The sequence below is a fragment of the Quercus lobata genome, chromosome 3 (genome assembly GCF_001633185.2).
Source record: "Quercus lobata isolate SW786 chromosome 3, ValleyOak3.0 Primary Assembly, whole genome shotgun sequence".
In the NCBI taxonomy this organism is placed as follows: domain Eukaryota; kingdom Viridiplantae; phylum Streptophyta; class Magnoliopsida; order Fagales; family Fagaceae; genus Quercus; species Quercus lobata.
This window is the reverse complement of record NC_044906.1, coordinates 63,778,266-63,796,517: the sequence shown is the minus strand read 5'-3', so window position 1 is coordinate 63,796,517 and position 18,252 is coordinate 63,778,266. Positions and strand designations below refer to the sequence as shown.

Genomic DNA, 18,252 nt, shown 5'->3' with positions numbered 1-18,252 from the left:
AAGATATAGACCATATGTATCTTCAAAGAATTAAACTTCAGGAAAAAATTAAATCCTTATTTCCTAGATAATAGAGTTCATAAATTGATGAAAGATTTTCCTTGTTAAGAAGATGAATGACAATTTTTATTTTTTGTTTTTTATTGAAGACTTGAGAAGCTATATTAAGTCCAAAGGGGATTTCATTCAATTGATAATGTCTTCTAGTTCTAGGAGTGGCACATACAGATTCCTAGTTGGAATCCTTTGAATATGACATACACCTTGTTCAGGTGTTTGTTTGAAACTATTGGAGCCTTTTTTGGGTTACCGAAACCCAATCTCCTTATTTAGGATTTATTTAGGATTAATACGCACAAATCCATATCCATTAGCAAGCCAAAGGTGATAAATTCTTCTTTTTTATTCTAAATTAATCAATAAACTATATTACTACTAATTAGAAAATAAAATACCATGCCTATTTATTCTAATTAGTAGTAATATAGTTTAAGGATTAATTTAGAATAAAAAGAAGAATTTTATCATATCTTTAAAAAAATAATTAAAATTTTATAGACCAATACAGAGAAGACATGACTTATTGCTCAAATTAGAATTATGCATAAGCTTGCCATCACTTTATTATAAAGAAGGTGACAAATTATAGTAATTTGTTCCAAGACTAAACATAAACAAATTATAACTAGCAAATAATGACAAGAGATATATTCCTCTAGCTAGTACTCAGCCACAATCTTTAGAACTTAGGAAACTGGACTTTTGAAGCACATATTCCTTTTGGAGGCACTGGATACTCAATGATTTCTGATCCAGAACTGTCCACCCAGAAGTAGATTTGGTAAAGTTGGCTGTTACCATGTGAACCTTTATTGCACTCTATCCTAGGAGTGTGCCCAATGCCATTTTTTATTGCTCTTACAATGTTGTCTAAGCTATAAAATCCATCATCCAGTTCAATTCTTGCAATCCTGAGTATTTGTAGCAGGTTTACTTTTTTCTTTAGATTGAGAGCTGCTTCAAAGTAGTCATGTTGGTCAATTTGAGATTTTGAGCATGTCCCATGTTTTTCCCATTCATGTGACCAGAACCTAAAGCCATTGCTACTTGGGCAGCTAAGTGATGGCCAATCCTTCCACAGATTGGTCATGAGGTCTGAGAGCTACAGAAACCATCATATACATGAATCACATAAGAAAATTTAAGGCAAAATATGTATTATATAAACTGATCAGACAGACTTAAAATTAACTTGGGCAAAATGTCCTAGCTTGTGAAGTACCAAACTCAAAAGAGACTGAAGTGCATGACAATTAGAGTTCTTCTTTTTCTTATAATTTGATAATTACAAAAATGAGGGAGAGAAGACTTGAAAATGGTTTTAACTGTCGATGTGGGATTCAAACCTAGGTTCTCCTTATAAAGAGAATCAAACAATATCACTAAATTACAAAGCTCTTGATAATAGTGTGCTTTACATTTGGTCTTTGAAGTGGATAAGAAAATTAAAGTGCACGAACATATCCTTGCTCATATATATCCCTAGGGCAGGGGTTTCACATTTTACTCACTGCATCTTTACAATGATTTAATTTAGAGTGGCCATATAAAATGTGTCATTAATTTCCATATGGGAGCTCTAATCTTGTATTCAATTTGCAAAAAAGAGAAGACAAACTTTTTGTTTTATGAGTGGCCATGATATAGAAAATAATTTGAGATGTTTAAAAGCATTTACTTTCTCTTTTTCCAATGAATGGAAAATATTATTAGCAAGTTCTTGGGCAATTGATCGAGGCATAGACCTGTATTTTTTTCACTTATAGATGCATGCACGGCATTTGTAAAAACAGATATGAGATAACCCTAGAAACTATGTGCCGAATCAAAAATTCATGTTATTATATATGATAAGCTCAATTCATCTTCCACTAATCATTTATAAGATCATAGTACTAAAAATTATAAGTACCTGAGATTTCTCAAAGACACTGTTAGGATCACAGTTTGAAGGATATGAGCCATCCTTGTATTCAGGCCAAAGTCCACGAATGGTGAAATCAGTCACAGGCTTTCCTGTCTCAGGATAGCAACAACTATGCTTTGAGTCACAGTATGCTCCTGGCCACTGCATGCATTCACATATGATGTTTGAAAACAATAAAACAAAGTTTGAAGTTTTGTAAATCCCCATATTAATTTGTAAGGTAGGTTAAACCGAGTCGGGTCTAGGTGACTTCATCAATGTTCAGAGAAGGACCTTCAAGTTTACCTCAGTGGGGTCTAGGATTTTTTTTAAAGGTTCCACAAAAAATTTGCTAGACTGCCCTTGTCTTCAGTTCACAGTATGCCATGAAGATTGAGATGCTTATAGCTCATAACCTTCTGCAGAATTCAGAAGTGGGTTAACATAGTAAATGCTGATTTCCATTTTCCAACTATCCTTACTACTTGCATATATAAGACTGACTTGAAATTGGAGCTTTCCCGTTAATGCTTGTCTTGTATTCTAATGGCAATAGTGTGACTCAGAACTGCTTTGAAAATTTAGTTTGACCTTTAGAGAATTGGGTATAAAATGTGGACAGAGGATGCTAAAGGATAGAAAGATCATTTTAAATGCAAAAACTTAGGGAATAAAAGGGTTATAACAGCCACTACAGTTGTTATGCAAACAATAATGAAATCGTGGCCTTGCGATCCTCACTATATCAAATATTCCTAATTAATAGAGAAAGAACAAAAAATATTAAAGACCTGTGCTTTTAGATTATATCTTTGAAAATCAGCTCTTCGATAAGTCAAAACTATATTCTTCCAGAGACCCAACCAAAGACATTAAAATGCACAGCCATTTTAAATTTTGGTTAGCATGTCTTAAATGACCAGCTAACCAAGTAAATTATTATAGACCATTTAGGTGTGATGCTGTAATGCAAATCATTTACAATTTATCTCAAACAATCTTGCACACAGCCAAACAAATTCAATGTAGCTTCTAAAATTCAAAGTGATGCATATTTTCTACAAAAGTCATGATTCTATGTGATTGGTGTACATAATTTTTTAAATTAAGAAACCAATTAAGTCCAAACAAATAAATAAAACTAGAAAACAATTGCAAGATCTTTCTTCACCATGGTAAGGCCACATGGTAAGCCAAACAGAAATTATGCATCTCAATTTGACAAATCAGATAAGAAAAACACAAAATCATACAAATGAAAACAAGACTGAGCTCACATCCAAGGCAGAAGGAAATCCTAACAGTGACTTCAACCGCAAGTATCCCAGCCAACTGCATTAACCAAAAAAATAAGACTAATTTACCAAAATGAAATAATTATTTTAAAAATAACAATTTTTAAGTTCAGAAACTTATTCAGTTCCATTTTTTTTTTTTTTTTTTTTACAGAAACACAATATATACTTATAAGTTGATATGATATCCATTGCCATTGTGTAACAGATGCAAATGAAACAGTGCTACCAAAAAGGGAAACATACCTTGGCATCAAATGCAAAAAGAAACCGGACAGAAATGACAGAGGAGAAACAGTTTCAATGTAACTTTTTGATTGAATGTCTTTATTGGGAATTTTTTTATACATATCTAATGCAGTTTCCCATTCATCTTTAGGTCTTCCACACAGATCACGAGCAATTATTTATAGAGCAAGTGGAAGACCTTTGGCAAAATGTATGAATTTAGTTGCAAGTTTAGAATAATCTTCATCAGGTTTTTTTCCAGGAAAGGCATGCTCTTTAAAGAGTTGAATAGCTTCATGTTCGTTTAATTGCTCGACCTTGAATTCCTTGACCTTGGAAGTTGTACAAACATTTTCTTTAAGGGCAGCTAACAAGTGTCTATTTCTTATTGTTATAATGATACTTCCAGGGGCAAACCAATTACATTTTCCAAGAAAATTTTCTATTCTTGTCGAATCATCGACATCATCAAGAATTAAAGAAAGCTTTTTACAGCAAAGTCTCTACTTTACCAAAATGATTCCTCTAAATTTGCTGCCCACTCTCCAATTTCCATTTCCTAAGATGTCATTAAGAAGTTGCTCTTGTAGTTTGATTATGCCAGCATCTATCCCTAAATTTTCTCTAACATTCTCTAAAAGGCAGCTTCCATCAAAACAATTAGCAATTATATTATAAACAGCTTTTGTGATTGTAGTCTTTCCTACTCCAAGAAGGCCATGAATCCCTACCACGCAAAATTCATCTAACCCAATATCTAAAAGTGACTCTATGTCCTCTACACGAGAATTTATTCCAACTGGGTATTCAGCAACATATAACTGCGTCAGATTTACTTTAGCATTTGCTATCTCTTCAACAATGTTTTGGATGAAGTCAGATTCAGATTTATATGTAGCGCAGCTGACAATCATAGAGTATAAGAAAACATATAATTAGATAGATTAGCAGATGAAATACGAATTCAAGATAACTGGTTGTGAGTTATAACAAACAATTGACGCATTTTTTGATAAAGTAAATGGAATGCAATTCATATATTTTTGATAACTGTCATTGATATAAACATCATATTAGCAGTACAAACTCAACAAAAGCATGAATTATGATATCAACAATCAGATACATACCCTTTCTTGTAATGCCACCCAGATGCAATAGCTGCTTTTCTTAGAGCATCCCTCCACCTCTGCACCTTGTTCTTGTTATTCTTTAACTTCTTTTCATGTTTAGCGAGTGATTTTCCAAAGTTCCCCTTTTGATTTCGTATTTCTGGTGGATCAATATTGTAAAAAACTGGACGAATTTGAACCTCTGGGTCCTTTTTATTACACTTAACAATCTTAGCAAGTTCATCCAAGCACCATTTGGACTCCGCGTAGTTTTCAGAGAAGACAATGACCAAAATCGATGAACTTTTGATGACTTGGATAAGTTCTTTCGAAATTCGTTCTCCCCTATGAAGTTTATCATCGATGAAGGTGTTGATGCCTTTGTCGCACAAAGCCTTATATAAATGGCTGGTAAAACCTTCGCGGGTGTCTTCACCTCTAAAGCTCAAGAAGACATCATAGTTCCATCGGCGAGTCATTGATGGAATCGAATAGACAGAGATGCCGATCTGACCCAATCTTGGCAGCGTGGAGGAGGACGAGCGGCGGAGGACGGTGAAAGCAGATCTAACTTGGCTGATCGAGCGACTTCTCAAATAGGTCCTTAGCTTGAGAGAGGCAGGTCTTCCTCGAAGGTGTGGTGGCGGTGCGGTGGAGCAGGGCGGAGATTCTTCATCGGCGATCTCTCTTCTCTTTTCTCTCTCTTTGTCTGTGTGTTTTTTTTTTTTTTGATAAATCTTTCTGTATATTTGACAAAGAGGAAAGGCCGTGCGGACTTTTCTTAATTATAAGTTTTTATTTTAATAAAAATTAGTGACAAGTTTTTTTTTTTAAGGAATTTTTTTTTTTTGATAAGTTTTTAAAGGAAAATTAATTACAAGTTAATGAATAATAAGAACAATGAGTTTTTTTATATATTTATTTAAAAGAACAATGATATCAATAAATAATAATCCCTAAAATTAAGATTAGATAGGTTTAATTATCAAAAAAAGATTTAGATAGGTTTTCCTTCAAATAAAATAGAAAGAGTAATTAATAAGTTAATGATTATTAAAAATTAAAAGATAAGATTAGGCAAATATTAATGAATAAATTTATTCCAATTTATATAGATTTGATAAATTTTAAATAACATATAATTTTTAAAGGACTTGTGCCAAATTAACATTGATTCGATAAAGATGAACAAATAAATTGTAAGGGCACGGTTTGCTTGGAAAGCCCAAAAGTGAAAAGCACTAAGGCTCAAAGAGCCCCAAAACAATAAATTTGTAGAGAGTGGATTAGAAACTAAACTCCTCCAACATGTTAGACAGTAATCACAGTAGGCTAAAAGATATTTGAAAGCATGAATAAACAGTTTAATGCAAAGAAAATTCTCCTCGGCAAACATAATAACAATTCTTCAGTATACAGTTTCTTTCCTCCAGGTTATCCCATCCCCCCCGTAATGGGGTTTTTCTTCTTTATATTCCCTTGTTTTACTTCATCTCAGCCCTCCACCTGTAGATCAAATTGCTGGTGTTGATCCATATCCCATCAGCACATTCCTGAAGTCTTTGTGGGTAGTTGTAAGACTGCATGTCTCTGCTCAAGTATCATCTCCACATTAATGTAACTAGAGAGTTAGATGCAGAGCATTCAATGCGGTGATAGCAATTTTCTCCTAGATATTTCCCAACTTTCCTTTGTCTTATTCCTTTTTTATGCTTATCCTTACCAGTATGATCGTCTGGTGTGTTGTTCTTTATGAAAGGTCGAACCTTTAACCCCTACTCTACTTAGCCGAGAAGGTATTTCTCCTCGGACTATACTCCCAATCCTTTACGACTAGACTTCTTCCATAACTTACTAATTTATACATCCTCGTTAATGTCTACCTGTCCTCGGACGACTTAATGTCTTCGGACATGGCCTATGGCCCAATATCCTTTTCTCAACCCTTTATCCTTACATAAATAATATAAATGTGGAAATTAAAATTAAATTGCGAACAACAAAGATTGAAATTTTGGAAAATATTATCATTATAAGATTTAAAAAATATAATAGTTGAAAATTAAAAAAAAAATTTTGGAAATGAATATAAATGAATGATAAAAAATATTAAAAAATAAATAATAAACAAAGAAATAATATTTAAATGAGATTAAAATAATGATAAAGAGTCTGTTAGAAAGTATATTTAAAAAAGTAAATAGGTAAAGAGTAAAAGTAGCTACTTCATCTCCAAAAAGCTGCTAAAAATGCTCTTACTTAAAAATGAAATACTAGAGTTTATTTGTTTTTTAAAATTATTAAAGGTTGAGATAAATATATTTAATAGCACAAAATAAGCTAAGGGAACAAAAAATGAACTCTTTTTCATTAGCTTTAAGAGATTTTTAAAACAACTCTAGAGGTACAAATAAAAATTTGTAACTATCAAAATGTCAAGTTTTAAATGATAAGTTAAAAAGTAATGTCATTGATGAGCACAAATAAACTCCAATTATAATTTGTCAACATGCTGTGAAAATTGTTATATTTGTAGCATTATTCTTTTTTAAGCCACATTAGAAAGTCTACAATACTTGTACATTTTTCTTTGTGGGTATAATACATCTAATAAATAATTAACATGAAATCTCAAATCATCATAGCATCACATTGAATAGCAACATCGCATATAAGGGAGTGTTTAGTTTGCTGTGATATGCATCAAATTAAGGTCATATCATCATAATGTGAATATTATCTAAGATTACATCAAATTACTCTAATCTCATCACCTTATTCAATGGTGGTAATCTTACATTAACTTTTTTTTTTGATAGATGAGGTTATCTTCTTTTTTTTTTTTTTTTTTTTTTTTTTTGTTGATAGATGAGGTTATCCCCAAGATGTTACAAGAGATTTCAAACTCAGGATTTGTATGTACAAGTTAGATTTGTAAAACTCTTGTGAAAAAGTTTATGAGATATCTAATAGTTCATTTTGATGAAAAAGCTTAAGAAAGATAAAAATGGAAGCTTTAACATCATAACGTCGAGAGAAAAAGAAAGTAGTGCAAGGAAATAAAGATGACAATGGAATGTACTTGGAAAACTCTTTGAAAGGGATGAAAAACCACGGGTGAGTAAGAGTGAATGTCCCTTACTTTGTCAAGCTTTTTATTATGTGAAAATGGAGGTTTCTCTTGTATAGTGGTAATGTTCTTGCTACAGGAGAGGTCTTTTCTCTACCTCACTTTCTTACAAACTTTCTACCCTTTTTCTCTATTTTTCTATCCTAGTTCTTGCCCTAATAGTCTTACAACATGTTCCTCTTATAGTCCAAGGAATGTTGCTATGTACACAAAACAGATGTCAAACTGTGATTCTCCTATTTGAACCCTAATACAATTGATGTACTATGTAGTGGCTGGAGAAGAGAGAGTAAGCATGCTAAGGTCAGTATAATGGTGTGAAAAGTAACCCTGCTACTACGTGGGAAGCAATCCTTGGACAAGAAAAGGGACATCAAGAGCATTGAGAGTAATGCATGTGTCCCCAACAGTGGTCCAGCACAAGCACAACCAAAAGGAGGGAAGGATTTCATAACCTCTGACCAAAGAGGGTCACTATCCTCTTTTTGTGAGTGTTGGGTGTCCATGTCAGGTGCAAATCTCACTCTTCCAAAGATGGTCACTCAATTGGCATGGACCAAAGATCCTTTCTCCTAGCCAATGTTCCTTTTCCTTGCTCATAGCCATTCCACGTGTAGAGTCTAGATCCAACCACGTCAGCATTAGAGGTGGAAAAATTGGAGGTGATGGTGGGAATTTACATATGCTGGGCCTGTCTTGCTCGTCTTTACCTTTTTCCTTCCTTTTTTCTCTAAACCCATGAGCAAACTACTTTTATTTAGTCCACCCCCACAACATTAATTGAACTTATTAATGTAAAAGATCTAATCCATTCAAATTATGTGCCAAGGGCTTCAAAGTAGATTTCAAATTCACCTTAATTTGTGTCAAATACCTCTAATTAGAAACTATTTTAAACTCATATAACAACTAGTTTCTCATTTAAATCTACTCCATATCCATTTGAAACTAATCCAAAGTCTTTTACAATTCCAAAGCTTATTATCATTAATTCAAATACAAAATTCAATGAAAAACTCACTCATAGTACCACATTGCAAAAAACTAATAGATTTTCTTTTAAAAGCAATGTAAATATTTAAAAAATTCATTTTACCCCAATAAGAAAAATTAAATTATGTGTAAAACTAAGTATATAAAAATTTTAAATAGTTCAACAATTATTGCAACCTTCTTTTTCTTTGCAAATGGATTGACCCACAATGATGAATTGGCACACTAAATATAATTGGTCTCTTACATAATTTTTTCTTCATAAGTTGCAAATCTTTGTGTAATTCACTTCTATGTTATCTACTTTTTAGAACAATGAGTAAGTGCATGTTGAATGATAGTGCACATACATCTGTAAATGAAGATTACAAGCTAATCCTAAGATGCTAGGTTTTAGTTGGTGAATTCCGTGTATAAAATATATAAACTTTTTTTTTTTCATTTATGGAATTATTAGACTAATAGTATTAGATTATAAATTTATGGATTTTTGTATTACTCAACTGGTATTGAGTTGATTTTTTTTTTTTTCGTTTTTATTCTTTTATATGTATGGAAAGAAATAATTAAGAATAAAAAGATGTTAAGAACTATGTTAAACATTTTTTTTCCAAAGTCTCATGGCAACTTAGGTGGCTGTTTTTGGATTATGATGTGGGCCGATTGGTTGGGCTTAAGGATTTCATGGTGGTGACTCAAACATACAATGGGTATTTGGGATGTGGGTTTAGCGTGGGGGTGCTCCATGGACATGGCAGAAAGCAAGAAAACATATTTTTGTGTTTTTCCAAAAGCAAAAACTCACCAAGAAAAAATTGCAATCAATTGCATGTAGTTTAAAAAAAAAAGTAAGTCATGTCAAGTTAATATTTTGATATTAGATTTCTATTTGTTGGAGCTATCTAACTATAAAAAACAAAACAAAAAACAAAAAATTGATGAAATAGTTTGTACACAAATTGAAAAGAAAGTCCAAAAACCTTCAAGTCAATTGTTATGAAATTTACCAAGAGTCCAATACAGTGATTATAAGTCATCATATGTTGACGAATACTTCCACATCCACAAAATACTAATTTGAAAAGAAAGTACCTTGCTTTTATACTTTGAACATAAAATTTTTGATAGGTATTACATAATAGAGCTTATAATATAACACTTTCACATTCATAAAATACCAAATTTTGGAGCTTCATATGTTATAGCTACTTGTATCTCTCTTAATTATCTGGGTTTACATGCATCATGGTACATTCTCTTTGCCATCCTCACTTAATTTTCGATTATTATATATGCCTCCATGCCTATGAGGTTTTGTAGGTCCAAATTATCATTAACAATAGGTGTAGACACCCCATTTTGTACATTAAGCCAAAAGTCATAGTTAATAGGAATTGAGTTCCCATTTCCTACCAACCATTTAGCTACTATGAGAATAGATAATCCCATTGTTTATATATATATATATATATATATATATATAAAATTTCATTAGAAATTAAGAAAGTTGCTACGTGAATCTACAACCAACCTCTGTTTCAGGATGTGATAGTAATTTGTTTCTGTTTTCCATGGGTTGGTAAGTACTAAGTAGTCATTGTATTAATATTACAATTGCAAGTTCGATGCATTATACATATATACAATTTTTAAATGTCTTTTTTTGTCTTTTGACATGTAATGAAAAGTTAGAGCACGTTTAGTACACTGAATGAAGATAGGAATTATAATATTTATTATTAGGAATAAAGTGTGTTGTAATGTAATAACTAAACTTATTCATAAGTTTGGTTGTGAGTTATAATATTAGAATAAAACATAAAATTTATTTTAGGAAATATCTTGCTCATATAATTATATTTCCTTAAAAGTGATTTTTTAAATTTGAAAGAGATACGCGTTATTTTTTATGATTTTATTTATTTATTTATTGTTACATGTATGTGAAAAGTTTATTTATTTAGAAATATATTAATTTTAGAAATTATTGCACCTATTAAGGAATAGCTAATACAACCTTTTTTTTAGAGAGTAATAATTATTTCTCACTTTGAACAATAGCTGTAAGGACCAAGTTTGGAGCCCAATACAATGAATTATATAGAGTATGGGTCAAAGAACTAGGTTTAGATGAGTTGAGCAATGACTTGCGTGGAATTGAAGAACAAACAGACAAGAATCAAAGTTATTATGGTCATAGGACCTTTGTCCGAGGAGACTTAAGATTTTATTGACGAGTACAGATCACCACATTAGGTTTTTTTTGTATGCTCCCGAATTATCCTCCTCTTTTCTTCTCCCCTTTTTTCATGGGGGCTTCTTTACGCTATATAGGCTCTTTCTAATCATCTGGGCCTTACACTTGTTAATCATCTGGGCCTCCATCTGAGAACCCATCCCATCAGACATCCCTTTTAGTCATTTGTGAGTTGCGGCAGCCAAGGCAACACTGTTCAGGGGTCTTCTCCACATTAATGTGGTCAGAAAAGCAACTGCAATACATTTAATGTCGTGGTGGCAGCCTTTTCAATGATATTTTGAGTTTTCTTCCTTTTTTTATATGTTCAAGGGGCGTATTCCAACCGCTTGAATATACACTTGATCTAGATTTGCTATGTCCGAGGAGAAGTTCCTCTTCGAACTTTCTTCCCTTTGTCTCATCCAATGATGGGGCTTGTAAAGTAGACTTACTTAAGTCATGTTTCTCTCCTCGGATTTGTTAGCATCCTCGGACAAGGCCCAAGGCCCATTACACTGATTTTGGGCCATAGTCCCCACAATAGCTATTCATAAGGAATGACTATTCATTGTAATAAAAACATAAACAAACTAAAGAATAGGTAAACCATAAGAATAATTATTACATTCGTATGCCAATTACAATCTATCAAACATACCCTTATTTATGAATTTAAGTTGGGTTTTGGGAGTTAGTGAATACACTATCTAATTTAAAACTTGAATAGGGGTGCACCTTGTGACACTTTGTTTTCAAGGTTTTGAAGTCCTTAATAACAAATGAAATTTCTCTCAGGCATGTGTGATCAAGTTTATTGTTTGTGAACTCTCTTGAACTAGTTTGAATGATTCTACAAAAGACTCTTAGTCGTTTAGCTCCTCCACACCCCACACCCACAAAAAAGAAAAAAGAAAAAAGAAATAGAAGTGAAACAAAAAAATTTCATCAATTACTTTTAATCTATTAAATCAATTACTTTTCAAAAGGAGGCTGCAGTAGCACTTTAGCTTTGTTGATAAACGACAATACTAACCTTTAATTGTTTATGCAGAAAAGCATACATTTTATGAGACACTTATCAAGGAAAAAATAATGCTACTAGATAACCTGTTTCATAAACTTCACTAGCATGATTTTTAGTAGTCCAATAATGATTATGTAGATTTCCATTCTTAAATTGCTAATAGAAATTATAAGTGCAGGCAACATTCAATGTCAAGCAGGGGAAGAGAGAGAGAGAGAGAGAGAGAATGGCATTAAGGCTCACCCATAGCAGTAGAAAAGAAACAAGACCTCCCCTCCACAAAAAAAAAAAAAAAAAAAGGTCATTGAAGACGAAATCAATACATTGATTTCAAGATAAAATTTATGGGATTAATAATTAATTATTAAAAAAATTTGTTGGATTGAAAAAAAAAAATCAATATGCAATTAATTTTTTATTTATTTATATACTTTTGTATGTTATATTGTAATCCCATTATTAATACGGATTCTATTGTAATGTATTATTGATAAAAATGTATGAGAAAATATAGCTCTTTAGGCTCTTGTCTCATAAATATAGGCCATAGGACCAAACCACATAAACTCTCATGTTTTCTTTCTTTTCTTTTCTTTTTTTTTTTTTTTTTTTTTTTTTTTTTTTTTTTTTTTTTTTTTTTTTTTTTTATCACAAACTTTTGTACTTCTAACTAATTTTTGTTGAATAAATGTTCTTAAAGTTTTGTTAGGAGGGATGGAAGAAAATTTGGAGACGACAAATTGTACGTAATTGGTCTTAAACTATCCAAAAAATATGTTGGACAGTGCCTCTCTTTTTCTTTCTTTCTCTTTTTTTTTTTTTTTTAATTTTAATTTTTATCTCTACTTAGGTGTTTTGTTTCACCTCCATCACCAGTCCATTGCAATAATATTAATGCATTTATTCTCTTTCTCAAGAACTAGATTTTAGACTCGTGTGGAACTCATATACTAGGAGTGTAAATTGATTCTTTAACAAGCCTAGCTATACAAAGCCCAAAAGTACATGTAGGTTGCAATTGGCATTGGCTGAAAAATGCAGTTTTTTTTTACTATTTAGCTTATTTTTGGTACTATTCATGGATCCCATTGCACTTTTTGATACTATTCTTGAATCTCAATATATTATTTCAGCTAGCTTTTAAGTTTATCTACTGTACTTTTAGCAAAAAGTTTTCAGTTTCAGTTAAATAATTTGTTCCCCTACGGACTAATATCCACACGAACCTTTGGAAGTTCCAAAACAATGGCTTTTTAACTAAATTTTTTATTTTTGTTTTCATCAACAAAAAACACTGAATTAGTTATTTATTTTATATATCTTTTAACTGATTTAAATGAAGATTAAAGTGAAGATATAGAATATAGATCATATGTTCAAATTTCAGGGGGAAAAAAAACTTTATTTCCTAGGTAATAGAGTTCATAAATGGATGAAAGATTTTCCTTGTTCAGAAAATGAATGGGAATTTATTTTTCTTCTTTTGTTTTGTTTTTTTTGAGGAAAATTTTACTTCTTTTGTTTATTGGTCGTTGAAAGACTTTAGCAGCTATATTAAGTCCAAAGGGCATTACATTCAATTGATAATGTCCTCTAGGAGTGAGTATAAATTCCTAGCTGGAATTCTCTGAATACGACATACACCTTTGTACAGAGAAAAGATGACTTATTGCGCAAATTAGAATTATGCATAAGCTTGCCAAGGGTTTCTTATAGAGAAGGTGACAAATTATAGTAATTTGTTCCAAGACTAAACATAAACAGATTATAACTAGTAAATAATGATAAGAGAAATATTCCTCTAGTTAGTCCTCAATCACAATCTTTAGAACTTAGGAAACTGAACATTTGAAGCACATCTTCCTTTCGAAGGCACTGGACACTCGATGATTTCTGACCCAGAGCTGTCCACACAGACAGATTTTGTAAAGTTGGCTGTTAGTCTGTTATCATCTGAATCCTTATTGCACCCTATCCTAGGGGTGTGCCCAATGCCCTTAATTATTGCTTTTACGATGTTGTCTAACCTGTAAAATCCATCATCCGGTTCAATTCTTGCAATCCTGAGTATTTGTAGGAGGTTTGCTTTGTTCTTAGATTGAGAGCTGCTTCAAAGTATTCATGCTGGTCAAGTTGAGATTCTAAGCAATCCCCATGTTTTTCCCATTCATGTGACTGGGACCTAAAGCCATTGCTACTTGGGCAGCTAAGTGATGGCCGATCCTTTTGCAGATTGGTCATGAGGTCTAAGAGCTACAGAAACCATCATATACATGATTCACATATAAGAAAAAGTTAATAATGGTAATGTGTAAATTTGTGAGACTTCTAAAGCTTACATGGCATAATTGTAGAAGGTCAATAAAAAGTTAGGTGCTTCAGTTTAATAGTATTTATAGACAATGAGAACAGACTAAGATTTTTGAATGGCTTGAATTAAAAAAAAAACGTACACAATGATTTCTTTTACCTCCACATTTCTTTTAACTTTGATATGTAGTCTTCAGGGAATGCATACAAACTACAAAAGTGAGCTGAATCTTCACAAGTTTTCTTGGGCTCAATATCCTAATTAGGAGCTTTGTCACATTTTCCTAGTTCATTGTTCTCACTTTTCAATCAGATCTCTCTATCCAACATCTTACCCCTATTTTTCAAAAGGAAGCTGCAGTAGCACTTGAGCATTGTTGATAGACAACAGTACTAACCTTCGACTGTTTATGTAGAAAAGCATACATTTTATGAGACACTTATCAAGGAAAAAATAATGGTGCTAGATAACATGTTTCATATAATAAACTTCACTAGCATGATTTTTAGTAGTCCAATAATGATTATGTAGATTTCCATTCCTAAATTAGTAATAGAAATTGCACGTGCAGGCAACAATCAATGTCTCGAAGTAGGGGAAAAACAGAGAGAGAGTGAGAGAGAGTTAAAAAACAAAAGAATGGCCCTAATGCTCATCCATAGCAGAAGAAAAGGAATAGAGTACAACTAGACCAAAGATACAAATAGTTCTAGGTCTAAGTATTATATTCAATTGATACAAAAGTGTTTTCCACTATCTTTAATGGTCCGGTAGCACACCACCTGATGTAATATTTTTTCACCATAGGTACCTTGTGGATGAGACAAAGGGACTCATTACAAGGCGTTATCAATATGGAAACATCTTGACAAAGTGTGGAAAACAACATTTGCTAGAGGATAGGAAATATTGGCCTCAAATGTCCAATAATACATAAAGCTATTAATAAATTCGAGCAGGCTAAGGCATAGGAGTGATAATCTAGACATTGCAATTCTTCGCATGTTTAAGGGCACGAACTCCCTGAAAAATTATATTGCAATTGAAGTATAAGATCATGAAAAGGCATGTAATATGCAAGGAGGAGAAAATATATGAAAGGTATTTTTTTTCAGACTTGATGCATTTGCTACATCCCCATAGAGCTGATATTCGATGTGTTTACAATCACACAAAGTGAAATAATCCTCAGGGTTTTGCTAGATAAAACTATAGAAAATGGACATTGTACTTGAAAATGAAGCAAAACATATCTAAGAAATTCATAGTCATGCCATAGGATAGTATAGATAGGCTGGATGCGAAGAGTCAAACCAAGGAGAACATTTAGCCAAACGTATAGAAGATAAAAAAACAAACAACAGATATCTATCTAACAGAATTAATAAAAAAAAGTAAAAAAACAAGAAGGATTCCTCTTATAAATCACAATATGGAAAACGATCATCAGTGATTAGATTCCTAGTTGTAAACTCTCTTCTTACCGAAAGACTATCATTTAATACTTTCTAGACGAAAATAAGCACATTGAGAAAGGATTTAAGCTTCCACAGGTCAGCCCACAATTAAGAACTATATCTCAAAGTTTTGCTCCTTCCATATAAATATTCACTATAGAGAAGCCAGTAGGCTTGGTTGATAGTAAAGAGACCTGATTGATTCATGGGGCCTAATCAGTTTAACTGCACTTCCTGACCTAGGAGTTAGCTCCTTCTAAATAATAAAGTTAGCTACATTTGATGCATATCAATTCCTCACTAATGCACAATTTCATTGTGTGGTAGCTTGGTCAAAAAAATCAAAAGCCCTTGTAATATGTGGATAATTTCCCCTAGACACATTGGATCTTACATTAAGCCAATAGTCAGTTATTAGGAATCGAGTTCCCATTTCCTTCTAGCCATTTAGCTTCTGTGGGAACAAATAATCCCATTACTTTTTTATTTTTTGATAAATATATAATTTCATTAAAAATTAACTTGAAAACATCCTAGTAAGTAGTGGGAATCTATACCCAACCTCTATTTCAAGATGTGATAGTAATTTGCTTCTGATTTCCATGGGTTGGTAAGTAGTCATTGTATCAATATTATAATTGCAAGTTTGATGCATAATACATATATACAATTTTTAAAAGCCTTGTTTTTGTCATTTGAGTATTGGGATGGGTACTAGCATTTTCCTTATAATCAATCCTTGTTTCTCTAAGTTGTGAAGCGTGTTTATGGCCATGTATTTTGTGGCTTGAGAAGTTAGTGACATATAGTGCCAACCTGAATCACAGCTAAAATTCATAACAAAAATTTGGCAATGGGTAAACTGGAACTTCAGCATTGGATCACAAAAGTTATACTTCTTTTTTTCATCAAATATGTTGTTTATGCAAAAAGTTGAATTGAGGCAAGTTCTTAAATGGACAAATGTCTATGGATATTATTTACCTAAGGACAAGCATGCCAAGAAACAATTTTTTAAGTATTTGAAGGAGACAATATGTCTCGTCCTGTATTGCTTCACTTAAGAGCTATTTGTAGTGCAGGTTAAACCAAGTCGGGTCTAGGTGACTACATCAATGTGCAGAGAAGGAGCTTCAAGTTTACCTCAGTGTAGAAGGCCCATCAAAGGATTTTATTTAAAGGTTCCACAAAAAATTTGCTAGATTGCCCTTGTCTTCAATTCACAGTGTGCCATGAAGTTTGTAATGCTTATAGCTCATAACCATCTGTAGAATTCAAAAGTGGGTTAACATAGTAAATGTTGATTTCCATTTTCCAACTATCCTTTTCTACTTGCAAAAGACTAAATTGAAATTGGAGCTTTCCTGTTAATGCTTGTCTTCTATTCTAATGGCAATAGTGTGACTCGGAACTGCTTTGAAAATTTAGTTTGACCTTTAGAGAATTGGGTATAAAATGTGGACAGAGGATCCTAAATGATAGAAAGACCATTTTGAATGCAAAAACTTAAGGAATAAAAGAGTTTTATTAAAGATGAATTTTCGATCATAATTTATTTTTGTTTTAGTTTTGGACATAACTTTTTTTTTTAATGATACATAATTAATAAATCTACATCATTTATCACAATAAATACTTTTTTTTTTAAAAATGTAAAGACATCTTTAATATAGTCTTAGACTAGTGAAAATAATGGCTCACAACAACTGCTACAGTTGTTATGCAAACAATAATGAAATCGTGGCCCTAGGATCCTCACTATATCAAATATTCCTAATTAATAGAGAAAGAACAAAAAATATTAAAGACCTGTGCTTTTAGATTGTATATTTGAAAATTCACTTTTCAACGAATCAAAGACGAAATATATTATTCTAGAGATCCAACCGAAGACATTAAAATGCACAGCCATTATAGTTTTTTGCTAATCAAGTAAATTATTATAGACCATTTAGGTGTGATGCTGTAATGCAAATCATTTACGATTTATCTCAAACAATCTTGTTCACAGTCAAAAAAATTCAATGTAGCTTCTAAAATTCAAAATGATACACATTTTCTACAAAAGTTAGTATTCTATGCCATTGGTGTACATAGATTTTTAAATTAAGAAATTAATTAAGTCCAAATGAATAAATAAAACGAGGAAACATATGTAAGATTTTTCCTCGACATCGGAAGGCCACATGGTAAGCTGAGCAAAAATTATGCATCTCAATTTGACAAATTAGTTAAAAAAAAAACACAAAATTATACAGATGAAAACAAGACTAAGCTCACATCCAAGGCAGAAGGAAATTTGGGGCCTACCAGTGACTTCAACCACAACCATTCCAGTCATCTACATTAACCCAAAAAAAAAAAAAAAGATCAATTAATAGAAATGAAATAATCATTTTATAAATAATCATTTTAAGTTCAGAAACTTATTTAATTCCCAATTTCTTTTTTATAGAAACATAATAAATACTTATAAGTCAATATGATATCCATTGTC

At 32.0% G+C, this 18,252-nt stretch overlaps 2 protein-coding genes across 5 annotated transcripts; both read right to left on the bottom strand.

Moving 5' to 3' along the window:
• Nucleotides 1-598: 598 nt before the first annotated feature.
• LOC115982799 (ribonuclease 3-like) lies at nt 599-18,082 on the bottom strand. 4 transcript variants are annotated; one of them, XM_031105518.1, is made up of 3 exons: nt 18,066-18,082; nt 1,973-2,385; nt 599-1,162 (listed from the first exon to the last, which is right to left on the bottom strand). In XM_031105518.1, the coding sequence occupies exons 2-3, from the start codon at nt 2,192-2,194 to the stop codon at nt 740-742; spliced, it is 645 nt and encodes a 214-aa protein (XP_030961378.1). In that variant the 5' UTR covers nt 2,195-2,385; nt 18,066-18,082; the 3' UTR covers nt 599-739. The 4 variants fall into 4 exon arrangements, with proteins under 4 accessions (XP_030961378.1, XP_030961380.1, XP_030961376.1 ...); XM_031105520.1 differs by lacking the exon at nt 18,066-18,082 and adding an exon at nt 4,620-5,071; XM_031105516.1 differs by lacking the exon at nt 18,066-18,082 and adding an exon at nt 2,471-3,357.
• LOC115981259 (TMV resistance protein N-like) lies at nt 3,993-5,080 on the bottom strand. The gene is made up of 2 exons (XM_031103419.1): nt 4,620-5,080; nt 3,993-4,392 (listed from the first exon to the last, which is right to left on the bottom strand). The coding sequence occupies exons 1-2, from the start codon at nt 5,078-5,080 to the stop codon at nt 3,993-3,995; spliced, it is 861 nt and encodes a 286-aa protein (XP_030959279.1).
• Nucleotides 18,083-18,252: the final 170 nt, after the last annotated feature.